The sequence below is a fragment of the Hermetia illucens genome, chromosome 1 (assembly GCF_905115235.1).
Source record: "Hermetia illucens chromosome 1, iHerIll2.2.curated.20191125, whole genome shotgun sequence".
NCBI lineage: Eukaryota > Metazoa > Arthropoda > Insecta > Diptera > Stratiomyidae > Hermetia > Hermetia illucens.
In genome coordinates, this window is record NC_051849.1 from 141,097,355 (window position 1) to 141,124,926 (window position 27,572).

Here is a 27,572-nt window from a genome sequence, read left to right on the forward strand (position 1 = left end):
GAATATTTTGTTAAGTTGGTTAGCATTTGAGTGGAATGGGGATTTTTGGATGTGGTTATATGTTGGGTTCAAATGAAAAGTCTCAATTAGTACCGGAAAGTGGCTGGCAAATGATCAATTCATTTACGGACCCATTTTCACTTGTTCTTATATATATTATATATTATTATTAAGTATTGCATGTCAAACTTTTGTGTCAGTCTTCCGACATAGATCCATTGATCCGTTCAAAAGTTTGTGGATCTTCAAGGTCACATCTGGGTGATCTGCAGATATCGTCATTTATATGCTTGTGTATTTTTCTTTCTACAGATTTTGTGGGCGATTCGTTTTAGTTCTACGTACTTTATGTACAGAGTTTTTGCTTTCAATACTTGTTTGCACTCGTTATCAAACTTTGTCCATTTCTCGTGAACATTGTCGTTTAACTGATGCTGATTTAGTGGCTGAAGGACATGGTGTTCTAATATTTTGACTTATTTGGAGGTCGTTTTCTTTATCCTTGGACTTCGCGATATCAAACCTGAAAGCGAGGGTGAGTCCGATATTCCAATTGTTTGCTAGTTGGGATATCACTCTAACGAAATAGTGATCACTTTCGCAATTCGCTACGCAATATGACGGGGCCGTAACATTTTTTTCACAGAATGTGGTAATTTGAGATATCAAATGAAAATGCTCAATTGGTACTTTTCGAAGCGGCTTTTCTAATATTGAGTGAAACATAGTGGAGTGAGTCGCCCCAAAAAGTGAAAAAAGTTTCATTCTTAGGACCTATTCAGCCGAGAAATTAAAAAAAAATCATACCATTCCGATATTTGCCCAAATAAAGTTAATAATAGCAAGTTATCATATTTTATAAATTCACCGCAAACCCCCTTAATTACGTCTTGCCAAGAAATCAATCGTATATTTTTCGACCTGTTCAAAGAGTGCTCAGTCGACGTAGTTCCTTTTTTCATATCAATATGTTTGGTAGTTGAAACCACAGAATTTGACATCATCTTTTCTTCGACCCTACGACGTATGGAGATTTTTCTTGGGCCAAACCATTCATATTTCGGTTTGTCGTGCCAAAGAACTTTTTAAAAACTTCTTCTGATCATTCTCAATTGGTAAGAATCGATTGCATCCGATTCTCCTTGTTTTGTGGCTTTAACAGATTTTCGAGCAGAACACGGCCAAACAAGATTTATTGATTTCGTCGCGAATCTTTGGAGCGTTTACGCATGTCTACGGCCTGCTGGTAACAATAATAAATTTATCCTCACTAGTTGTGATAGATCTTGGCCTTCCATAGAGCGGGCGATTTGGATTACTACCAGAGTCCATATATCGTACAATAGTGCGATGAACACAAGTCTCCAATAATTTAAGTTGAGACGCAATTTTACATTTGGATTTGCCTTCACTATGCAGAACAATGATAGTAGTTTGCGTTTCAGTACTGACTCACTGTAGGGACCGCAAATACGAATAAAATAATTTCCATCGAAAAGGTCAAACAAATTTGGCCTGTCTAGCTCTCAATTTCAAAAGACAAGCCGATATAAACAAAGTCGCCGATAATAAGAACGAATATTATCGGTAACGGAATCCAACCTTGTCGGACTCCGCTTGGGACTTCAAATTCCTCTGAAAGTTTACCTTACCCCTATTCTCTCAGACTGTGATGCTAATGATTTTGCATTCTATTACATTGATTCGGAAAAGCAGCACGATGGGGCCTTGATACAGGATTCACTGCGATACGGAATTGGTACCCTGCAGCAGGTTATCAGTTCATTGTTTAAGGATGTAACGATTAAGCAAAAGATATAGAGTTACTAAAATTGACATTGTTTAAAATGCAGAAGCAACAATGATTAATAATTTAAACTTCAGTGTTAGTATAGCTAAGGTTTGCATAGGTGATTCGCAATCGAAAATGTTACTCTTTTTATGTTTGGTTGATCCGCATTATCATTCAACTTAGATAACGTGGGATTAGCTGATATACAAAATAGTGGAATGATAAAACCAATCCGAGGAGTTTAAAATTTGTGTTGTTGAAAAGACGGGGAGTGTGTGACAAGTACTATTCATAAACTCGTTCTCAGCAACTATCCAATCGAAGGATCTGAAAGAAAAAACACGAAGTTGCCTCTTTCCGATATCTACTCCCTACCCTCCATATCGATATCTGCTAATAATAATAGTATATTACTATGTGTTCTGGAAATTGCTCAGAACCCCCCTTAAGTTTATCCTAGAGTCAGAGAAACTTGTACTAATATAGACTATATTATGGAGCACGATATCCCCAAATCGTACTATTACTGACAAAGTTACAGTTAATGAAAGTTGTCTCTTCCGTGTTAATTTATTGTCCAAGACTCTAAATATTAACATCACACTAAAGTGAGTAGTGTGACATGTCAAATGCAAATATATGATTATGTACAGAGGGAATAGTTCTACATTCAAATATATTTATACAATAAATACACAAAATCTTCCAGTATTCAACTTGTTAATGTTCTTTTTAAGGTTTTGTGTAAACACAAGCGACAGGTTGTAGCGATTGGCACCAAATTTGGTAGAACGGTGGGAACTGTGAACGCTCACGCATATAGTGAGTTACATTCTTTTACGTCGAATTTAAGGGGGGTCCCCATACATGCAAAAGGGGGGTGTAAATTTTTTTTTCATCAAATATAGTCATGTGGGATATCAAATTAAAGGTCTCGATTAGTACTTTTTAAAGCCGATCTTAGTTTTGACGGGGGGTTGAAATTGACCATTTTTTTTAAGAACCCATTCTCAGAAACTACCCAACCGAAAATCTGAAAAAAAATCAGGGGGCTGCCACTATATGGTGCCTAGGCTCCGAAATACCTTCCATATCGATATCTGTTCAAATAAAGTTAATAACAGTACATTACTATAATTTTTAGTAATTGGCAGGAAAACCCCCCTTAAGTTCACCCTGGAATCACACAATTTTGCAGCAATATAGACTATAGCATAGAGCATAATCCTGCCAAATTTGGTGAAAATCGCACCATTACTCGCAAAATTATACTAAGTCAAAACTGTCGCTTCCCTGCAAATTTAAGACTATGAATGTCAATATCACTTGAAAGTGGATATTTTCACATAATATATGCATATTTTACGTGCTACATGCTAATGGGACAAATGCATACCCAAATTTCTTTATAGAAGAAATACACAAAACCTTTCATACCTGAAGCGTCTAGCTTCCGGTTTCCCGACTTGTTTTTGTTTACTGATAATATCAGGCTTTTCCATTTCTGACGCGACATTAGAAATTTAATTTAACTTAATGCGTTGTTGATAATTTGCCGCCAAAAAGCTGGCTAATTTATTGTTTTAAAAATCCATCTATCCGAAATCTTCAGCAAAGTTTAAACATTTCGATTGGCTTCTGATTCCATTTTTTTCTTCTATTATATGATTTTATCATACAGCATTTCAGTAGACGTCAACTTGAATGAGGGATTATACACCATCAATTCTGTGTCCAAGATTTTGATACAGAAGATCAGTTGTCCAAAAGATTATTCTGAGAGAAACTTACAAACCTGAACCTTTGCCGATATTTACCACCCTTAATAATAATAATCGTTGGCGCAACAATCCATATTGGATCAGGGCCTTGAAGTGTGTTAGAGCACTTCATTCAAGACCGTAACGGTACACTAGGAGGCAATGTGGTCAGCATTGCGCCCGCCCGAGATTATTACCCTGATTTGACTCAGGTACTCATTCACAGCTGAGTCGACTGGTATCCGACGTCAAATCACGATGCAAATTCCACTGCCACCAGTGAGATTTGAACCGCGACCTTCCGTATGACAGCCTAGTGCTCTAACCACTGAGCTATCCGGACACTTTTACCACCCTTAGACAACACAAATTCCACCACTTGGTAGCCAGAAAACGTTAAGCTGTGCTAGTGTTGTGTCGTCTTTCGTTTCGACTTTATCCTCACACAGACTGCCGCAGAGAAGAGATCAAATTACTGTTGCATTTTTGCAGTTATCCATTTCGGCCCTTTTGGAGAAGTACGTTCCAAATCGTATTTTGAATCAATGAATGAATGAAATTAAAATAAACGTTTGGAAATGAATGAACAAAACTGAAAATCATAACTCCCCACTGGCGTAAAATCATGGGCTAGCGATGAAACGGAAGAATACTGCATATCGAGCAATGCAGCAATTTCAAAAAACGTAAGCACGAGCAGAGAACTGTATCGATTGGATAAGCGGGAGCGAAAAGTGCAGGGAGAAACTGCGATACAGAATGCTTCGATGTTCATCTTGGCGAAATAAAAAGCGAAATCTGATTCCCGAAGATAGGGGCAGTTGAAGGTTCCGCCAATTAAAAACGGCAGATGATTACTGGAACAATGGAAGGAACGGTCCGTGCAATTAATCGGCTTAAGAACCAGTTCCAGGAGCCGATGGAATTATAGCCGAACTGGTTAAACTGGTGAAGGTGACCAACAACACCAAGCAGCTCATCGGCTTAAAATGTTGAAGCTTTGGCACAACGAATCAATGCCTGATGATTGGAAACGAAAATATTATATCAGATAGAGTTCAGTTCAGGTAATCAGCAACAGATCAGATATTCTGCGATGAAAAAAATGGCAATCAGGTGCACTATATTTTCCTCTATTTTTAAAGCCTATGGTAAAACTGCACGCGGCCATAAGAGAATTCGTTATATCGACAAAGTCAGTAAGTCATTGACTAAGCTGATTCTAACAAGTGCGGAGGTCAGATAAAAGAAACAGGATAGTTGTAAAGACCTTTGATTATCAATAACCCCAGAAAAAGTGATTCGTGACACTAAGGCGAATGGCAGAGGTACTATTCTGTTCCAATTGTTGCCCTATCTTGACGATATCGATATAATGGAAATAACATACCGAGATGTAACACTGCCTTCCGCTTGTCGAGCAGGCAGTGAAGGATTTTGGGCTGTTGACAATATTGAAGGCAAGACGAAGCATATGCGAATAGCAGTTCTGGCGCGTTCCTCAAGGACTTATGTTCTCAGTAAGGGAAATTGGGAGCCTTTAGTCGCGTTCTACAGGAAAATCTTATGAAGAATGCTACCAACAGAAGCATAAAGTATGAACAATATCGCGATCGTTTGGTTGTGTATGAAATTCGACCAGCAGACTGCGGTTATTATTATTATTCTGTTAAGGGAATTGTGCATTGTGCCCCTTTTACTGGTTATAGTGCACCTACTGATCATAGTATCTCAAGCAGACCTATAACCGTGAGGAAGTTTAGTATGTCCCCTACTTCCATCTTGTATAAGTGTTCTCCCAGATGCCTCAACCTACTTTGCACAAGTGCCGGACACTGTCCCAGGACGTGTTAGAGGTTTCTCATACTCTACAAAACCTGCAAGCGGTGTCCGCAGATATCCCTAGCTTCCCTAGGTGATACTTCAGCCGACAATGACCAGTGAGAATTCCCACTATGATTCGGAGGTTCTTTTTGGTGAGGTTTAAGCAATCGTTTGTGCGTATGGGTTCGCATCCCTCAATAAGCCTGGACTGCTCCATCCCCGGTAGGCTCGCCCAGTATAGTTCCCTCAACCGTTCCTTTTCATTTCTAAGATCCATAGCCATGAAACCGTTTTCGATTCCACATAAGAGTTCTGGCCCGCGTAAAGGCGTCCATGCAGACTATATGGGTAAAGATGACCTAGCCTGGAAAGTCTATAGAGAACAATATCTATAATAAAATATGGCAGAAAGGTATGGTATGGTAGTCCCTGCTTGACATGGATCAGTGGAGTAGGTCAAGACGTTATCGAAGTGATGGACCTCTGCACAAAGCGGGGTGCTAGGAGTTACTTATTAACACAGATGGTTGCACATTTTTACATCACTTAACGGAAATTTGTCATATTTACTTTCTATGCGGCATGTGCATGAATTTTATATTGAAAAGTTTACTTTAAGATTCTTAGATACAGTCTTTCGTTGATCCGTCGAAATGCAGGGATGTCAAACAAGCTTTGTTTTCCACCATTGAAAAGTAGTGTGATCTGTACATTTCTGTTTGTCACTATTATTTCCTAGTTCCTTGAATGCCCAGCTTAGCTTTGGTATTCCACTTGTGAGTATCGGTTGATGCGTCCTATCCAAGGCTGCGGTTTTGGTTTCGTAACACTTTTCGATCATTTCATTCTACATAATTTCTCCTTCAGTTCCATAAATAATAAGTTTTTTTCAAAATTTTCGTATATTTGTAATAATTGTCTGCTTTTTTCAGAATTCTTCTGTGACTTGTAGCAAGTACATTCCACGATTAACCGACGCCACCAATTCGAACGACTTAGCATCAGCAACATCGCCGGCGATGCCTACACAAAATGCTGCTGAGCTTAGTCCCGACACATGGAATATTTACGATGTATCTCAATTTCTACGAGTCAACGATTGCACAGCATATTGTGATACATTCAGTAGAAATAAAATCGATGGCAAAAAGCTTTTAGATTTATCGAAAGATGAAATCATAACGCTTTTGGGAATGAAAGTCGGTCCAGCATTGAAAATTTTCGACTTGATACAGCAACTAAAGTGTAAAGCCAATCCGGGTAAATTAAGATTATTGAAGTCGAACATGAATAAGAAGTTTTCATAGTGCCTTTGATCTGTTCTGCAATTTTCAAATAGTTTCATTTTTTAAGAAATCATGCCAAGAGATAAAGAAGTGGAAAGATCGAAACCACAACAGCCGATTTTAATTCACATATTATCGAAATTGAAGCTAAGACTCAAGGAAGAGCTAGGCAATAAGAAAATCACACATCAAATGATCTGATCTCAGCTGTTGTGATTCGAACCAAGAATGTTCTTATACAAAGGAAATCTCTCTTAACTTTCGTTTTGATTTTCCGTTCATTTTAATGTTTTTCTAGACGATTTTATGTAAAAACGTGTTTTAAATGTAAGATTTTATTATTGGTCTGTAAAGTAAGATGGAATTATGAGAGGGTTATCACGAAGCGCAAAAGAAAAACAGTAAAGTCATAAACAAAACTTAGGACAAATCATGCGAAATGTTTTCATTAATGCATTACGCCCGCATAAATATGATATTTTGTCTTTTTAATTTATTAATGTAATGTTTCTAAACGTCGTCGATGATCATTTATATTAGTTGTACTAGGAATTCGAGTTAACGCTACGTTTTAGTTTAGCTTTTAATGTAGAGATATTTCAATCTACAAATTGTTCAACGCTGATAGGAGATGGAGAGAGAGAGAAACGCTAAGTATCATAACAAATATTCTCAAGTGGTATCTGATATAAAAAAGAAATAAAGGAATCTTTTGTACGTTAACCAAGACTGTTTTGAATGTATAGCAACGATAAGTCTATGGCTCAGGTCGAGTTTGTGGGATTAAAGCGGGGTAGTGTCAGTCGCATTGTGAAATAATTCTTCTGAATATATTAGGCTATAAATCTATTGGTCTGCAACACCAGCAGGAATCAAGTAAGTCGATATGCTCCTTTCTGGTATAGTCACAGAAAATAAAAGCGTAACTACTTTACGAATAGTGGAATCGAATTCATATTGAAATGCCTTCTTTAACTCAGCATATTTGGGTATCAACGACAAAAAATAATGATCACACATTACAAATCATGCCAATACATTTTATGTATTACTGAGATACATTGCCAACTTCCCAATCCGCGCTTTATCTACGATTAAACCTGTCACAAAATATCGTTTTGCTCCTTGCAGTTTTGAAGTATGAATGGAGTTTGCCTGTCTAAGCACGTAAATGGTATGATTATTATCAAGAATGAGTAGGGAAGTTTTATGATAATTTGAAGGATCAATTTTTTTCCAGTTTACGAATCACTTTGGCTTAATACGTTTGTGCTAGACCGCTTGGAAAACCTTATTTTGTCCAATTTGAAAACCGAACCACTGCAATTGAATATTTTCCAATTAAGACAACAAACCCTACTAAATACATTTCCCAGCTTACGTGAAGCATTTTGTTTAGAATGCCGTTTTTAAGCAAGAAATCAGTTGAACATCCTAAAACCTCAAGGCTCAATTCAAATAAAATAATAATAATGCTATTTCTTCATGGGTAGTAGAGCTCTTGATAAATTTGGAGTTTTTGGTATTCAATGGAAATCAATAAATATTCTCTGATTAGAGACACAAAATCCAAAGTACTTCCCACTATTTTCAAATTTCCGCACACTACCACTAACTTCAGATAGCGTTCAGAGCAGGAAGTCATTTTTCATATTTATAGAGATAATGCTTAACGCTAGTCTTTTCCGAGAAGTCAACATTCTAAATCCAGCTCCAAAATGACCCTCAGTTGGTAGATAACTTTCATTTTCCCCATAATTGATATAATAAATTTTCCCAACTCAAAAAAAAAACAGAACCCGTCGTCGATCGTGAAAAATGTTCCCCAATGGTTTTTCTTTTTATTCAAAAGCAATGCGAATCCTTACTACCGAAACCGTGTGACTATGATTTAGCAGAGTTCTAACAAAAATCGATGCAGTTTTGACGTGGCACATCTTAAACATAAGATTGCAATCTAGAAGCAATAGAATATTTTCATAAAGTCCAAGTCTAAAGTGAAACAGGCCTTCAAGTCTTTACTTGTAAATATAAAAATTTCTGTATGATGTAATAAGAACACACCAAATTTTGTATCTAAAGAATCTGAAAAATACAAGAAATATAAAACAATCAGGGAATAAAGTCGAAAGGTAACAAATATTTACTGAATATTTAAGATCTGTCGAAATAAAAGAAAATATGTACCTAGCGAGTATTTAAACCCATTTATTATATTCTATTTAAAAAGATACTGTTATAAATCATAACGTAATATAAAAATAAACAATTAAAACATATGTACATACATAGAGAAGGAACAGTACTACCCGTACGAAACAAATTTACTAACAGCTTCTATCAAGCTTACAAGTACGAGGTAGCGTGTTTACAGCAGGTGAATATTACAAATTGCCTAGACTTATAATGCCATATTTTTATACAAAAATATATAACAAACAAAAAAGGTATTGAGACTTATTTTTATTCTATGCATTGTTATAATGAACAAGTAGACAGTTTTGTCTCGTAGGACTTCGTAGCACCGTCATTCAATTTAAAATATTCTAGTAGTACCTAGTAAGATTAGTTTAAGGCATTGTACATTATAGACTAATGAAATACACGACTCGAGTTGTATAGATAATAAAAGATTTGAAAGTAGACTCTCTGTTTCAATCTCATTCTATCATAAGTTCCGCGTCATTGCAAAGCTGACCAATGGGTAAAATTATAAAAAATGCCAACCGGCAAGCAAAGGAAGGATTGCTATTACACGAACAACCCACGACAATGATCGTGACGATAAACCCGGCACTCAGGACGACAAAAGAGGTCCGACTTATCAAAAGCTATATCGAGCCGCGTCGGGCGGTCGGGAATAATTCAATTAAATTTCAACAGAAAAATCTGTTCCGGCACCACTTCCGACATTTGGAGGCAGCGTCGCAGAAGATGAACAGGCAATCAAATGAATGAAACTGGGCAAAGCAACAAGATCTGATGACATTGTAACTGAGCTCTCTCTAACTTCTTCCAATCTGGAAAACGAAAGGCAGTCCGGTGGCTTTCTTGACAGTGGCATTCGCGATATCGTTCAAATTACTGTGAATTAAACGGATATTTTCCTAGTATCTTACATCAGATTCAGATGATTTGCCAAACATCACACACCCTAAGTATGGCGAAGAAAAGGAGAACCATGCCATAGCTCATAAAATACAAAAAATTGAAAATCGAGCGATCTTAATATACTTTTCTTCCTTAATTGGAAAGTTGACTTTCGTTTAAAACGCCATAAATACCGAAGCATACAAGGGGATATTGTTATACACCTATAGAACATACAAAATATTATATACATCTGCGAGCTCAGCAAATGTGGCTGCGATGCTTATTTTCGAAGTGAGCGCATGGTACGAACCCTTTTCTTAACTTAAGACAAGTCGAAACCCGAAATTTTCGGCGTTTCAGGTATAGAAAACTTTGTTGGTTTTTTGCATAAGAATATTTGGCTACACGATCGTTCCATTTATAAATAGCTCATAGTGAATATACGTTGAATACAAACGATATTTAATTCGACGTGATACTGACACTTTATCTCCTGGGGAGTAGTAATTTGACGCAAAAGCGATAACTTTGTTAATAATAGTAGGTTTTCCACCATGATGCTTCCTATTAAAGTCCGTCTTACTACAATTTTACAGATCTAGGATAAACTTAAGGGGGGTTGCGGTAAATTTGTTAAAATATAATATATAATAGTTATTAACTTTATTTGAGCAGATATCGTAACGGAGAGCATTTCCAGACCTCGGTAGAGTAGTTTCTGAGAACGGGTCGTTAAGATAATTGATCCCCACACTCCTCGCTTTTGAAACTAATATCTGCTGTGAAAAGTAATAATCGAAGCTTTTCATTTGATACCCCATATGGCTATATTCGTTGAGAAAAAAAATAATGAAATGGGACAGACGGACAGACTTTTTCAAGAAAACCTTAAAAAGGATATCTTTTTTTTCAGCCAAAATTGTTCATTTTAATATTGGCTATAGCAGCTACTTTATATTTACTTTATTTTCAATTTCTTGCATCAGAGTTTCCAGAGCGGAGATATTTTGTCAATAGATTAGAATTAGAAATTTTATTTTGTATGTTTCAATGTGAATATTTTCTTGCGTAAAGGATTTAATGTGTAAATTATTGAAATATGTTTCCTTTGAAAAGATATTTTTATATCTGCGCCATTTCTCAGAAAAAGATAACGACTGAAAATTCCTTTTCTATTTGAACAGATGTGCATTGGTCAGATGCACATAATAAAAGGAATGTTTACGTTCGAAAGAATATAGCACATCTGCACATTTATTTTGTACTTAGATATTGTTCCTTATTTCGAGTCTGAGTTCAGATTTCGAATCTGCTACATCTTTCTGTGTGTTTGAAAATATAAATTTAAAGAAAAAGATGAAACAAATCATTTTGTAAGAAAGGACTTTATGCCCATATTTCAATATCAATTTTTCTATAAAAAAATCTTAAAAAGCTAAGCATCATGTTCATGTGGTTAGAGCGCTGGCATGTCGCAGCGGATGGTCGCAGTTTAAATCTCTTTGGTGACAGAGGGATTTGTCATCGTGACTGCATGTCGGATACCAGTCGACTCAGCTGTGAATGAGTACCCGAGTAAAATCAGGGAAATAATCTCGGGCGAGCGCAATGGTGACCACATTACCTCCTACAGTGTTATGTAGTGTACCGTTAGGGTCTTTAATGAAGTGCTTTAACACACTTCAAAGCCCTGATCTAATATGGCTTGTTGTGCCAACGATTATCATCATGTAAATATGACTTTCTCCCCTCTCAAACTTTCGAAAAATTTAATTTGAAAAGTTCTTGTTTGATTAGGACAATATACAACAAGATTGGATCGATGGTCTAACAACAGCGCTCTAGCATCAGTTGATAACTAATATGAGAAAGTAGCTTTAGTAAAAACGCCGAAACATTCATCCTAGTGTTCACAGTGCAAAAAAAATTTACCATCACGTTGATAAATGAAGCATAGTAAAAAACAATATCAATTCGAATACCTCATCATGAACCTTGCAGATGATTGTAAATACGTTTCATTCAGAAGTAAACAATTCAACCACCACAAACCACGATAACTAACAATTTAATTAGGGAATGAAACACTTTATCATACTTCACATTGGAATACGTCCGATAAAGTTCTATTGAAATCGTCGAAAAGAGTCTCAGTTTATTTGTAATACATTAATGCCTTCGTTTTGCGCGGCTTTGTGATGAGTTGATATCGATATGTCTTAGACACATATATATGTACCGACTTTTTTCGTTATGGCATTACAAAACGATGTCTTTTGTTTATCCACATTTTAATCTTAAGCCGATGAGGTGTGGAAGACTCTTTTTACAATTTTCAAGATAAGTTCTCTATTTGTTCATAAGATTTAGGAAACTATATTGTCAGTCATTTTATTTTATGATTAGCATGTTATTGTTATTACCTTTTAAACACATATATTTCTATTTATGAAGTTTTTGCATCGAAAATGAAACCGAAAAAAAAAAGATATTTGATTTAGAAGCAAAAATTAAAATAGTTATGGAGCTGGAAAGTGGTGAAAAAATTTCAACACTTTCTAGGAAATCTAGATTTCTCCGTCAACGAATTTGTTCATTAAGAAAACAGTAAGGGTGAAATATCCTTTAATAGAAAAACTGGTGTAGTAATGGGACACACAATTCATCATCATCAATGGCGCGACAACCGATATCCGGGCTAGGTCTGCCTTAATAAGGAACTCCAAACCTCCCCGTTTTGCGCCGTGGTCTAACAATTCAATTTCCCTACAAGCTGTTTGGCGTCCTGGCCTACATCCTCGCTCCATGAAACCCTGCCTGGTCTACATCGTCTTCTTTTTCTACACTAGATATTGCCCTTACAGACTTTCGGGCTGGATCATCCTCATCCATACCGATTAAATGACCCGCCTACTGCAACCTGGTATCGCTCATCAATTTCGTCATTATATAGGCTACGGAATCGTCCATCTTCATATAGGTTGCCAACAATTCTTCGGAGGATTCCTCTCTCGAACGAAGCCAAGAGTTTGCAGTGCGAACACACAATTGCTCAACAGAAATTAGAAAAAAAAATTCTTAAAAATCGACGATTTATTATTGTTAATAAAAACTTCCTCTGGATAAAAGTAAGTTTCAAGCCAGTGTTGTGAAATTGGAATAACAAGTAATCAAATCCATGAATAAAACCGTAGCTCTTGTAACTACAATAAATTTGTAAATGTATGTAATTCGGGAGCATCTTATTCCCTTCTTCAGTAAAAATGGGCTGTATTTAAGAACAATATTTATTGGCGGCAATCCAAGAGGATTTGGGCCTTGAAGCGTGTTAATTCATTAATTCAAGAACATAGCAGTATAATAAGAGGCAATGTGGTCAGTATTGCGCTCGCCCGAGATTATTACCCTGATTTGACTCAGCTACTCATTCACAGCTGAGTCAACTGGTATCCGACATCTAGTCACGATAACAATTCCCTCCGCCTTCAGTGAGATTTGAACCGTGACCTGCCGTTACAAAAGCCCAGCGCTCCAACCACTTGACTATCCGGACACTTGGGATAGTTACGGGTTTATTCATTGAAGCACAACTACAAGAAATTAGAAACCAAAACAATCATAATCATTTTAATCAAATATTACATCAGACAAATACGAAGCAAAGTTGCAGAGTGGCTTGATTTATCATCACAGATTGTCATTATTGAATTGAATATCAATCCAGTACTATTCTTGTTAGAATAGGGAAAATCCACAGAGGATAGTAGGATTGTTCACATTTTCATGCGGCCAATACCAATTAACGTATATCTGCAACCAACTGCCCCTCATCATGTGTTATCAAAATGTTAAATGATAAACTTTTCATAATATTGACTGTCTCAAACGTGGATATATGTAAAATCGTAAGAAAACATTAGTTAAAATTTATTGATAAAGAATATCAAAAGTCAATTAAATATTTAGAAATTAATTATAGGAAAATCAATGTTAAATCAGCAATAAGGATTAGAGTTTGGAGCTTTTCAACATAAAAAAAAAACGTCTCTTACACCTAGAATATAATCAAAAATTTGGAATGAAAATCCCTTATTTTTGGTTGGCAAACCAAAGCACTTTTCTTTTTAATTTTTTTCAATGAACTTTACGTTTTTCAAACTGCCGGTAGTATTAAATAATTACATGAAAATCGCACGATATTCGCTGTTTAGACCTCACATTCTTCTCCGGAACACTCCACCAGTTATCACTCTAACACTGTCATTGCGGATCTGCAAAGAAAAATCATTTAGTATAAACGTGTTGCAACCTTTGCTTATGATCCAGTTGGCGTCAAATTCGTCTTTGAGGAAATGCGAGTCGCATATTTTAAGTGTCCATAAAAATAATAATAAAACGAAATAGGTGTTATAGGATTCCCAATTCTGCGTTAGCTTATTATTATTATTGAATTTTAAAAAACACTTTAAGCACTAATTAGGAAGCAAAACCGCCGAAATCAAATCAGAAAGATGCTTGCTGAAGGTTATGCTGACTAAAACAGATAAGCACATCCGGAAAAAGACCAGAGTCGTGACAAAGAAAATTGCAATACAAATGAGATCCTGGGAGCGACATCTAAATTACAATTATTCCAATCATTTAATCACTGCCTAGCATACGGTTCTAGCTATTTTTGAATCTCTTCTGTTTTACCTTTCGCAAAAAAGATCCCAAGCTCGTGTGAAGAAGGAAGTGAAAATTATAACCTGAATGCCCGCGTCACACCCAGACGTGTTGTGGAGTGGAGAAACTCCATGCTTTATTAATAGTGACCACTGCTAAATTAGTGATTTTCTTTTGTCTAATGGATCAATCCTTGTCTTTACTATCGAAACGTTATCCACGCCTCGTTTCCGCCGTCAGACTGACAACCTTTTTTTCTGGTAATTTCAATCAGATTCTCCTTGCCTCTTTTTCCTAATTCTTCCGAAGCAAACCAAAATCTCAACAACGAGGTACCACCGATAATGAGAAGATAAAGCACCAATGACAGAATGTAACCCGAACGAACTTCGCTTTAGACTTCATATTCCATTTTCCTCGATATATCATGTCACATTAAACCCCGTCAAATGCTGTTTTAATAATAGCTATTAGCTGGCCCTCTCTAATAATATCTGTTATACTCGATCAGGGAGTTTGATGCGTTGTACAAAGAATTTGCGCAATCAATATGAGGCAAGAAAAGTATTCTGTAAATATCAATTATAGAATCTAGGTTTACTCTCTTTGACAACATTTGACATTAACGCAGATGCTCAATAGTTATTGACAAACATATCTCTTACTTAGCACGCGGTTCCGAATACCTTCGCATAAATTAATCAACGTATTTTCCAAATGACTGACTCTTATATTCAAATTCAAATTACGCTGATATTACTGACTTTAATATAAGAATCTAACATGTCAAAGTAACCTACAAATAAACCAAATTAATAGAGGATATTAAGGTATGTTTCAGATAAATTTCTAAAATATGGTAATATACCCTTTTTAACTTCATTTGATATATTTTGAGGCCTAGAATTCATATAGATGCGTCATTGTGATTTTTTTTTCAGATTTTCAGACCTGTTTCACTTTTTGGGGCTCACATATTAAGCTATTATCCTGGATCTATTAAGATTAAATTATTTTTAATGCGTTTCGTTTTAGTATAAGAAACTGCACAAATCAAGAATGGAAAATCCTTGTCTTGAAACATTGAAGAAATCCAGTAGAGGAAAAGGACGTAACAGTAAGATATTCGCCACCACCAACGACTCGTGATGTAACTGTTTAGCAGTAGCTACAATTATTCCTGTAATGGAGGTAGATCTTCCCTTTACTGTACATAGTTGAGACTTGATATATTCCAAGATGACGAAAAAAGTATCCCTAGAGAATATTTAGAAACAAGCTAGGGATTCATAAATTATCCGTTTTATTACCATAGAGCAATCTGAAAGAACCTGATACAGAAATGGGAAGACATTGGGGCATCATTTTACCGGAAACTTTCTACCACTAGAGCCTTCTTTTTCTTTAGCCCTCCTGTTCGTTGGCAGTAGTAGACATAATAAATTAGTGATACAATAGAAAACCTGAGTTTATTAGCGAAAAAATTATGAAACTTTGATCGAGTGTTTTGCGGGAATTCAGGTAATTGTAAACAAACTTTCTAAGAAATTTTAAGTTCCGTTTTTAGGGTTTTATGTAACGCAAAATCTTATTAAACTCGGTTTACTGTCTGTCTCTCTGTTGCATCACTTATTTCAAAAACGGCTGCATCTATTCAAAGAAAATATGTTGGGCATATGGGAACTATGAAATTCCACGCGAACAGTGACATAAGCTTGTGTGTTGTTTAAATTTTTTTCTACTATTGTATGCATAGGTATCAAATGAAACAACTAGTATTTTTGTAAACAGTTTAGTTTTGACGTACAAACTTAAATTGATGCTACTCATTCCCGGAAACTACCAAACAAAAAGTCTGAAAAAAATTTACAATTATGCACCTATATGAAATCTACGCCTCGAAATTCCGCAATAGTATTGTATATTACCAAATGTTTAAAATTTACCGGAAAACCCTCCTTAAGTACATCCTAGAACCACCTAAAACTAGCATAATGCCATTAGTAATAAAATTATAACAGTTCAACGTTTTCAATTCCAGGCGAATTTACTGCATCTTCAATGTGATCTCATAAATAACGGAAAGTGTTTGGAATTCTCCTAAGATTTTACATAGACGCAGCCACGACACGAATGTTATACCGTTTTGCCTCATAGACCCTCATATACGACAAATCTGAGCCAACTGAAAGTAATTATAACATCAATACTTACTTCAATGTATATTTCGGGAGGGTTTTGGCCCAATAAAATAATGCACAATGCAAGACCATAGACCACGTTCGTAATGGCCCTAGAAAAGCTGACAATGGTCCGTAAATAGACCAAAAGAATCCAGCCAAAACAATCTCTGTCAGAAGAACTGTACAGAATGGTAAATATTCAAAAGTTCTTGACCAAATTGTTTTCGGCCGTTGCTTTTCAGGCACCAGCAATATATTATAGCGGTCCCACACCACCTGCGCATATATAAATACTAACGGGAAGCTACAAAACATCAATTGAAAATAACCATAGAGATAGCTTAAGGTCCCTGGCAGAAAATGGCCTTTAACGAACATTCCCCACGAAAAAATTATACCCATGTGCCCATCAATAATGTGACCAATTGACCATGGCCCAATCAGCACATATAGAATAGAAAATAAATAGGGATATAGTATACGATCCACAGTAGATAAAATCCATAACTTCCGTATCATTCTTCTGAAGTAAGATCTATGCAAATTAGGTTTCTTAACTTTTCTAGCATAAGCCAGCTCATGCCAAGTTCGGAGTATGCAAATCGGAAGGATACATGCGGCCAATGCAAACCCAAACATCGCTTGAAAAATATGAGTTAGGTTGGTTTTCAGTATCATCTTCGCAATTGTCGGAAATCCTCGATTCGTGTTGTCCAACGCAAACTGTTGGGAGATCTGTGAAAAATACAATTGTAATTTTAATTTGTAGCATGCAAATACTATTTCTTCGAGCATACATTTTTTCCTGACAAATCCAAGAGAAAATTAAAATTATTTACCGATTTGCGTCTGCCATCAGCTGTGGTCACGACCACATTGATGCGATGTTGTCCTTTTTTATAGCGATCCGGCTGCCATTCCCTCACATACAAATTTTTCGTGATATTGTGGCAATCTTTAAATTGCTCATCATCAATCTGCACCTTACAACTGATTATTTCTTCAGGATCAAATAAAAGTATTCGGATATGCGTCGATTTAACTTGAAGCGATGGATCTTCTTTTTTCTCTATATTTAACATTGAGTCTTTGGGATTCGTCACTAGAATTATAGGCCAGTCTTTATGCTTAATATCAATAAATGAAAAAAGACCATGGTCGAAAGCTGCCACTCGAAACCTACGAATTAAAGTTAATTAACCAAAATAATTTACAGTCAGTTCCGTACATCCCACATAAATTATTGTCAACTACTTACATTCTGTTGTCTTTCCAGTCCGCTAACTCCAGTTCGAAGAAATTTGTGTCCTGGAGAGCATACATGTTCTTAGCCAAACCACCAAGTGTGTGTAAGTGCCCTGACAAATAAACGTAACCTTCATCGTAGTGACCTAAAACACCCCGAATACCACGATTCCCAGTGCCCGGAGATAAGATTGAAGATGTTGGATAGTGTCCAAACCATACTATATAATCAGCCCCTGATTTTCGGGAAGCTTCAGCCAAATCTATTATGGCATTTGTCTGATTTACATCTAAGATCCCAACAAAGTTAAACGCCCGTTTTGTTCCTGGGTTTTGACATGCATCAATTGCGATAAAGGAATATTTGTCTTTCCCAACTGTGATCTGAAAAATTTCAGAAATTCCGAATAACAGCGATCTATATCATAAGCAGTAATTTCACTTTCTTACCTGTTTCATGTAAGATCTTTTGTGTTTATCTCCTTGAATAGAATACTTTGTAAAAAAATTCAGATCAGAGTCCAAACTCGGTACGTTAAAAGTGTCTACAAGTTCAATTATGATTTTTCCTGTCAATAGTTAATAAAGGATACTAAGAATAAACTAACCATGATTTCCTCGAATATCCATCCATATGGTTTTCTTGCCAACCTGATTTTCTTCCAATATCGATTTGTAAATTTCCCATTCCCGTTTAAATTGCTGCGAGCCCAAATAATTCGTCGACCACGCATCAGTCAAATCTCCAGAAGCCACAACAACTGGCGGTTTAATTACGTCTAAAGTTTCCCCCGTAAAGTCTCGTAAATCACTTTGTCGTTTTTTATCACGCCATATGCTTATGTGAATGTCAGAAATCTGAAATGTTTGCCAATTTCAAATGAAAATGAAGTAGTGAAATGCTTTGGATTGCTTATAAGAAACTAAACTAATAAAAGTATCACTTAAGGCCTTCAAACTGACACCTTTTTATTTCTTTATTTTCTTTTAAGGGACGCTGAAGAACGTAGAAGTTGATTCCTGAAATATGGTATGCCATATGTAAAACAAAAAATATTTAACCAAAAATTGAAAACTTGTGTCATCCTTTTTGGACCTTCCCATCAATACCTTTAGCGATAGAGCTATGAAATAAACTTATTTTGTGAGTTGTCACAATCCCGATAGATCCGGAATTTTACATAACTGGCGCTAAGTGTTAAACAGTACTCGAAATATACTACCTACTTCAAATATATATAGGCACTATTACCTTCAGGGTAATGTGCTCCGACTACGCAGAAGTACACCATTCTTCATAACTTGAACACATTATTCTGAAGACACTTGAAATTGCTTTTTTTGGGACTTCATCTAACTTCTCCTGCATTTCTGACTAAACTGTGAACCCGAAGAAGAAAGTGTAAATACACTTTTGTTTAGACCACATGTAGTTATGGTCCAAACTAGAACCAATGGGATCTGTTGGAAAATACAATTTTGGCAGATTATAAAAAAATTAATTTCGAAATTCGCCCTCATTTTTAATGTTTTGTGTAAAACAAAACCTTATTAAAATCGATTCAATGTCTGTTTGTCTGTCACACGCATTTTTCTCCAAAACGGCTAAACCGATCCGAACGAAATTTGGTGGACAGATGGGAACTATGAAATCCCACGCATACAGCGAGTGGCATAAATTTAGGTGGAATTTAAAGGGGGGCTCCCCATACATGCAAAGGGGGGATTCAAAAAATTTTTTCACCGGATATAGTTGTTAGGGTATCAAATGAAAGGTTTTGGTTTGTACTTTCCGAAACTGACATTAGTTTTGGCATAAATTGCAAAGTGCGTGAGTAAGAAGTCAAAATGTACGTATTTAAAGTGAGACATGACTAATTTTCGGAAACTACCCAACCTAAAAATCCGAAAAAAAATCAGGGTGGTACACCTAGATGAAATCTAGGCCTCAAAATATGTCCCATTCCTATATCTGCTCAAATAAACTTACTAATAGTACTTACTACTTACTACTTTTTAGAAATTTACTGAAAAACCCCCCTTAAATTCATCTTAGGACTTCCGAATTTTGCACCAGAATAGAGGACAATATTTCGTACATACGTGCTAAATTTTGTGAAAATCTGGCAATTAACGCCAAAGTTATAGCAGTTCAAACTTAGCAATTTCGCGCAAATTTACTGCTTCCAAAGCCATGCAAATCAGATGCTGACGTCATAATTACCCGGAATAATTGACATTCGAGTGGAATATTAAAGTTGCATTTATGAAGAATCTATTTATCCGCAGCTCTTTTTAAGGTTTTGTGTAAAACACTTATGTGAAATCTCATCTTCGAGAGATGTCCCATTCCGGTATCTGCTCAAATAAATTTACTAATAGTATATTATCAATTTTTAGAAATTGACTTAAAAGCTCCCCTTAAGTTCATCCTAGGTGCACCAAATTTTGCACCGACATAGAGAACATAGACATGCTAAGTTCCATGAAAATCCAACTATTAGTGTCAAAGTTATAGAAGTTCAAACTTATCAATTTCGTGCTAATTAACAGCATCCTAAGCCATACAAATAAGATGCTGACATCATAATTAACGAGAATAATTGAAATTCGAGTGAAATATTAAAATTCCATTCAAGAAGAATCTAATTCTCCCTATCCCTTTTTTATATTTGATGTTGGTTAAATTGTTGGCATTTGCTAATAATACTAAACTGAGAGCGTGAAGCGCATGAAGTTGACATCAACACAGGGCTTTCCACCAAAAGATTTATTTAAATTGCTTTCTAGAAAATAGAGGGCAATGGAATTTTTAACTATATTACACGGAGCTCGTCGCTCCTCACATCTTTTTCTTTTTCTTCGGCCTTCAGTTCACAAGCGGGGTCGGCTCGTGGTGATCTTTTTCGTCATTTTATTTTATCAAATGCCTGATCAAGATGTAATCGCGAGACCTTTAAATCCCCATCCAGCGTATCAAGCCACCATTGTTTTGGCCGGCTTTTTGGTTGATTCCCATTGCTTTCGATGTTCTGACCACTACTAGTTGTTGAATTCTCGTTAGCGTGAGTTACGTGACCACACCATCGAAAACGCCTCTCTTGCAGTTTTTCCACAATCGATGCAAACCCATGGGGGATATTCTCACTTCAGACGTAATCAAAACGTGTCACGCCACCAGTGCAATGCAACATCTTCGTCCCCATTACCGCAAGATGCCGTTCATTGTCCTTTATAGTCGGCCAACACTCAGAACTATAGAGAGCGGCAGACGGACGACATTGCAGTAAATTTTAGATTTGGGACGTGCGCTGATACGTCGATCACAAAGAACACCAGTTGGGGAATGCCACTTCATCCAGGTTGTATTAATGCGTGAAACAATTTCATTACGCAGTTCTCCATTGGCTGATAGCATTGACTCGAGATATTTAAATCGCTGAGTTCTGGCAATGGCAGTAACCTGCCCTTCGAGATATTTAAATCGCTTTGTTCTGGCAATGGCAGTAACCTGCCCAGAACTGAGCGATTTCAATATCTCGGGTCAATGCTATAAGCCAATGGGAAACTACGTTATGCTCCTCACATAGGGAAGCACAAAACCTTTTATACCTGAAGCGTCAAGCTTCCGGTTTCCCGACTTGTTTTACTTTAATATCGAAAAAAGCTACTTAATGTGAACAAACCTCGACCCTAATTCGGGCCATAATTAGTGTGCGATTATTTTGATAAAAAAGTTATTAAAATCCATCCAATAGTTCTTGGGAAAATAAAGAGAAGTTTCGAAAGACGTGTTTTCGAGATAAACGCATTCAAAATTTCAGCAGATTTTTCCGAACATTCAGAATTTAAAATCTTTTAAATTTAAATGCAATTTTTTAAAGGCAAGTCTAGAGAATAAAAGAAAAAAAGAATCGAGCAAATCGAATAATAAATGACCGAGTCATTTCGAATTTACCCGAAAAAAAATGGTGTCACAAAAACAATTCATACGAAAAACACAAACAAAAACAACTATTGCGGCAACTTAAAACTTGAATGATTCTTGAGATTATAGTTTATCGAATTAGCAAATAAAAAAATGCAGAGAGAAGTTCCGCCGAAAGCTATGATTTTCCAGAGCTCCCTAGAAGAGGGTGGCTAGAGTGTTACACAGCTTTTATACATTATCTCGTAGTGCCTTCCTTGCTTTCTTTTTTCCAGATAGCCTGTTCTCTTGCATATCTACTTTGGGGGTTCATCCGTTTGCTCTTGTATAATCAGTCTGCAATGCGACACTGAGGAAAAAAATTGCTAATGATAATCATTTTCTTAATCAAGACCAGTGGCTCCTGCAGAAGGAGTCAAAAAAAATATGCCGCAACCACTGAGTGCGTCCGCTTTAAGTAATAATGATGTCAAGCACTGATGCGAACAGACGTCCGTTCTCTAGTCGGAATCATAAGCGCTCATCTAAATCCAAAACTCGACGGAAGGAATTCAGTTTAATATCCAGACATCTTAGCAGATCTAATGTTTTCTGAGGAAAAGTTGCGAAGCTAGATAGGGGGTTGCTGTAATGTATGCAAACACTCCTGTTCACTCCTTTGTAAAGCATTGGGAACCCACACAGTTTCAGTTTTCATCATCACATTTAATGCTATACAAACACACTAAAAATACATAACGTAGAAAGCACACGTTCATAACTAATTCCGAGCAAAAATCCTAAACATGACTCCATGAAATATTCTTATGAATGAGCTATTTAAGAACTGGGGAGTGTCGAATTACTTTTCTATATGGGATGCGAGAATAATTCGATATAACGTTGACTGTCGTCAAGGTCTGATATATAGAGAATAATAAAGAAACCCAGGAGAGCAAATTGGGATTCCAATGTAATATACCTGAACAGTAACATGGTTCCTCTAGAAGTGGATTAAAACGATCACCTCATCGAGAGATACATACACCGTGGTGAATAGGGGTGACTAGCCCCCTGAGGGCAGATATCCGAGGGTAAAGCAAACCGCAGACCGGCCAAGCTGCAAAAAACCACTACCGATGTGTAATAATGTGATCACGAAACCAAAGCAAGATAATTTCTGGAAATTCTTTAAGAGCAGCTGTATAAGGTATTATTACTACGGAGTAGATGCTCAACATGGCTAGATTAGAGGAAGGTTAGTAGGAAACTTTAAACTACGTGCGGAAGATGGCATTTTGCTAGAACGATTTTAAAGGAATCTAGAAGCCTTCCTAGGTCCTCTTCTGGTAAAGGACAATTTTGCCCTGAGATACATATCAGGAGCATGGAGTGAGGCAAAAGTTATCTTTATTCCGAAAGCGAGCCAATTTCCCCGATATCCTCCGTTTTGAAAACAGTGGAACGTATTCTAGACAACTAGAACTACTACTACTAGGCTTAATAAAAACGCTTGATCTGAACAGAAAGGTGGATACACTACGTTTCGGACCATAAGGGAAGAGGTAATGGAGCAGCAGATGGCTAGATCCCTTCTGTGAAAATGAGAAAGATTTCACGGTTATAGCACCCAGGTGAAGAAGGAACCGTTCAAAAAATTTATTCGGAACTTGAAGATAGCTGGTTTGATTTCGGAAAGAGAGTTGCTTCGAATAGTGGGTTTATACTTTGCGACTTAGCTGTAAAATTAGTAAAATCAGTACGACCAAAGTCACCTCCCTCTGAATTCCTGTTTATAGGAATATAGAGGAAAATAAACGGTTCTGCTCGTGACAGTCCCTCGGCATGCCACACAATTCACATTGCTTAATTTGCGAAGAGGAGGAAGAAACCCAGTCACTTCCTTTGCGATTGTCCAGCTCTACTAGAGAAAGGCTGCGAACACTAGATAATCTTTTCGTTGGGAACCTTATAGAGATCTATAGTTGTAGAGTGACGCTAATATCCTTCGCAAATGCTCCAAGCTGGCTCCGAAGATCTGAGCCATGTAGATTATGCTACCCTTGCCCTTCATCAAAATTGCACACCATAACGCTAATTACAGAGAAAAATGCCTCTCACAGAAAAGGACAAACTGACCAGAATAGCTTTTGCAGAATATCACTTGCGTTGGAAGAAAAAATGGCCTCGACGGACCCGACGGTTTCAGCTATTATTTCCATGACTTAAAGAAAGGAAGAGAGAGTGTTAAGCAAAAGACAGTTTGGTGACGGAAGTGTAATGGTTTGGGCTTCTATTGAATACAATGTGCGGTCAACTATTCGGTTTTTAAGGGGAAAAATAGACAGCCCCCAGTATGTGCAAATGCTGCGTGGGGAATTTAGCGACAATTTGGGAGCAATCGTGGATCAGTTGTTCATTTTCCAGCAAGATAATGCTGCGATTCATAGTGCAAAGGTTGTTAAGCAGTATTTTCAACAGCAACAAACTCGCTTTTCCAGCGAGGTCTCCTGACTTAGATATAATCGAGAATTGTTGGGGGGCATTTGACCCGAATCGTTTATACTGAATCAAAGAAATTTGAAGACGTAAACGAATTGAAAAATGCTATTATTTCTGAATGGGGCCCAATTTCCAGAAACTATATAAGGAAATTGTTTAATAGTTTACCTGAAAGAATGGTAGAAATTATACAAAAGAAAGGAGGCTCAATAAAATATTAAAATATCATAAAAACAAACTGGGTTTTATTACTTGAATTCCATTCTGAAATGCCTAAATATAAGGTGTCTTCTTTACCTACCTGAAATTCGACTTTCTTTAATTACTGGATGTGTTATACGGGGAAACTGCAGGTAATTACTCAGGAGAATGTAATTATGTCCATGTTTTATTACTTTAAGATTTCTTGAAAAACATGGGGTGTCTTATCATTTTTACCGCCATTGTACAAGACGAGATATTGGGCAAACAAAACTCATCATGCAGTTTCGAGAGCAAGAAAAAGAAATAGGATATGATGGAAGACGATCAGTCCAGTCAAAACGGTTGGCTCGTGATGGAGTACATCAACACAAACAATCCAAAACTTGACTTGACATTTTTTTATAATAATAATATCATTTATCATAAATGAAATCAATCCAACTAATTATCTTGGTTAAAATTAAACTGCATCGATTCCCATCAAATTCCAAATTACGCCGCGATTTTGTTCAAGCACCTTTTTTAAATTTAACAAAACACGTTTAAAATAACAGTTTAAATGTCCACACATACTTGCAACAAATTCTTAGTTATAATATAAATTGAAAATGAAGTCAATTTCGCCCGAAAAGTATTCTCAACCTAAGCCAAAATACACCGACTTCGGCCCTTTTCCAAGTTGGGTGCAAAAACCTATATTTCAAAGGTTTGCTAAATTTTTCGATGGATTTATGGTTTAACTTGCCTATATTTCCATTTGGGATGCGAATCTGTCGTTGAGAAATTCAGTGTTCACTCACATATATGGAAATAGCAGCAGCCGGAATACAAATTTTCAAAATCAAAATAAATCCCCCGCCAGGCTGGTCACAACAATTGAAAGGATTTTAGCATAACAAACACGCTGCACTGCGCTGAAGATACGATAATGGAAGAAATCACATTTCTAGGTAAATATTTCGAAGCAACCCCTTACATTCCACACTTTTGATTATGACTCTGAATCTATTTTTCGATACAAGCGATAACTAGGAACATCAATCACGCACAACTGATACTCGTATATTATGGTCAAATTATACACATCGAACCAACACGGCACGACAATTATTACTGGACACTGACACGAAACGATTCAAAAAGTCGATTTGAATCACGTGCTTTCAATATGTTTATGTATCTATAGTGGATCCGGTCGGAAATGGTTCGAATCTCATTTACCATAGTTTATTAGAATTTGCGGTACCGCTAAATTCATAGAAATTCATCAACAACTTTTCCGAAACGTCCTGCGTCAGTTCGATACAGTGATACAATATAACTCCATTGTTAGTAAGGGGAAGCTTGGCGCAGTCTTTGGATGAATGGTATTTTTAGTCAACACCAACCATTTTGGAATCAATACCGACGGTTGTAGTATTTGCATTGTCATTGTAATCGTCATAGCGCGTGACGTATTATTCGGTAATGATTCCATTGATTTCTATTCCACCGTGAGAATTCGTTGCTTATTGAGAATATTTACCTGTACAAACCACATAAGATGATCAGTTCCGTTTCCGATCTCCAGCTTCTTCCTTCGATCCTTCCATTCCAGATTATTCTCAGATGTTTCCTGCAACCGTTGGGCGATTTGTCGATCAGTGCCTAAGAAATTCGCCAAATTTGATATACACACCGAAATGAATAACACAAATAGAACAAAAAGTCCGGCATTAATTTTGTATCGCATTTTAAACAACGCTTAGTTCGTCGAGATAGAACTAATTAAACCACAACAATATAACATTAAAGCCGAGAAATCTTCCGGACTTGCAACATATTTTTCTTATGTTCTATAATTCAGAGGAAACAACCCGACACCAAGAGTAAAAAAGTAACAACCCGAGAACGCCGCAACCTAAAGCAACATTTTACTCCAATCAATTTCAAAACACGTATCGAACACTCGTCATGCCAGCTGCGTTGACAATCAGCCGGTGTATTTTTGTTTTGGGAATTTTTGAGGGGAGGGATATTTCTTATCAGTTCTATAGGGTAACCTATTGTTCTAGTACAAAAGTAGCGTTGAGTAATTTTTTGTGGTGGAAAACATATTACACCAACGTACTTTCTAAAATTTTAAGGCTGAATTAAATTTTTTAAGCTTGGCAGAAGAGGCCGTTTTGATTTCAAATTATTTTTCGCAACATGATATTTCTACATAGATCAGTGGCGATCAAAGGTGGGAAAAGATGTTTGAAAATAAATATGTATTCATTTTTCATTATAAATCCTTTTTAGCTTTTAAATCGTGAAAAATGATGGAACGAAAACAAAACCTCTTCGAAAGAATAAAGAAGTGAATCCAATAATAATAATAGTTGTATTTCAGACAACTTTTGTGATTACACGACATTGCAATTCTCCAATTGCGGGGCATTACTTATTTTTCAACAATATGAATCTTAAAGAGGTGAACATGGTCAAATATAAAAATTTTACAAGTGTTAAAAAAAATATTTCATTTCATATCATACCATTGAGTTAAAATTCCCGTAAATCTGAGAAAGGTCATTTTAAGAAAAACGGGTTTGAAAAGTCCCCTTTCGGATATGAAGACATTTTTGACTTTTAAATGCAAAATAAACACAGTTACAACTAATACAAATCCATCCGTACAAGGGATTAACGCCAATTACGTAGGAACATAAAGCGATTACCTTCTGGGGTTCGAACCTGAGCCTATACTCGATAATCACTCGGTTCTACGTTCATAAAATCTAAAGGAACACGAATATCACTCTGAAATTTATGCAGCGTATTCTTGAATAGCTAAGTTAATATCATAAAAAAGTTTGATTCTGACCTCCTAATGTGTTTTCCCCTTTATTTGCATGCATTTCTGCATATATTTATTGAGCCGACGAAAGTAACTTCGGCTTTCAACATAGACGTTAGCATCATCCGATGAAGAAGAAATTTATTTAAATAACTAAATTAAGGGGGAAAATCCCCTTAGAACTTTCAGGAAGATTTTTTTTTTCGTTTCACACACGAATAAAATCTCTTTCGATTTGTTGGCGTTTTTCCCCTTTCTTTTTGAATATTGCCACGCAACCGTGAAAAAAA

At 36.4% G+C, this 27,572-nt stretch overlaps 2 protein-coding genes across 2 annotated transcripts in view; one reads left to right on the top strand and one right to left on the bottom strand.

Moving 5' to 3' along the window:
* The window catches only part of LOC119646717 (polycomb protein Sfmbt), a 39,980-nt gene extending 30,870 nt beyond the window's left edge, over positions 1 to 9,110 (top strand). Inside the window, exon 10 of the mRNA XM_038047296.1 lies at positions 6,309 to 9,110. Coding sequence (XP_037903224.1) covers positions 6,309 to 6,683 — 375 coding nt within the window. The 3' untranslated portion in view covers positions 6,684 to 9,110. The remainder of the gene's footprint in view (positions 1 to 6,308) is intronic.
* Positions 9,111 to 13,355: 4,245 nt separating this feature from the next.
* Positions 13,356 to 26,391, bottom strand: LOC119646718 (transmembrane protein 62-like). The gene is made up of 7 exons (XM_038047297.1): positions 25,987 to 26,391; positions 18,457 to 18,706; positions 18,299 to 18,393; positions 17,862 to 18,232; positions 17,443 to 17,782; positions 16,635 to 17,338; positions 13,356 to 14,026 (listed from the first exon to the last, which is right to left on the bottom strand). Exons 1-7 carry the CDS (start codon positions 26,191 to 26,193, stop codon positions 14,002 to 14,004), a joined length of 1,992 nt encoding a protein of 663 aa, XP_037903225.1. The 5' UTR covers positions 26,194 to 26,391; the 3' UTR covers positions 13,356 to 14,001.
* Positions 26,392 to 27,572: the final 1,181 nt, after the last annotated feature.

Excerpts from the sequence above, each read along its gene's own strand:
- LOC119646718 (XM_038047297.1), bottom strand. The coding sequence starts at position 26,193 with ATGCGATACAAAATTAATGCCGGACTTTTTGTTCTATTTGTGTTATTC. Across the intron at positions 18,707-25,986 it reads ATCTTATGTGGTTTGTACAG|ATTTCTGACATTCACATAAG; the intron begins GTAAATATTCTC and ends CAAACATTTCAG. Across the intron at positions 18,394-18,456 it reads GGATATTCGAGGAAATCATG|ACACTTTTAACGTACCGAGT; the intron begins GTTAGTTTATTC and ends TTGAACTTGTAG.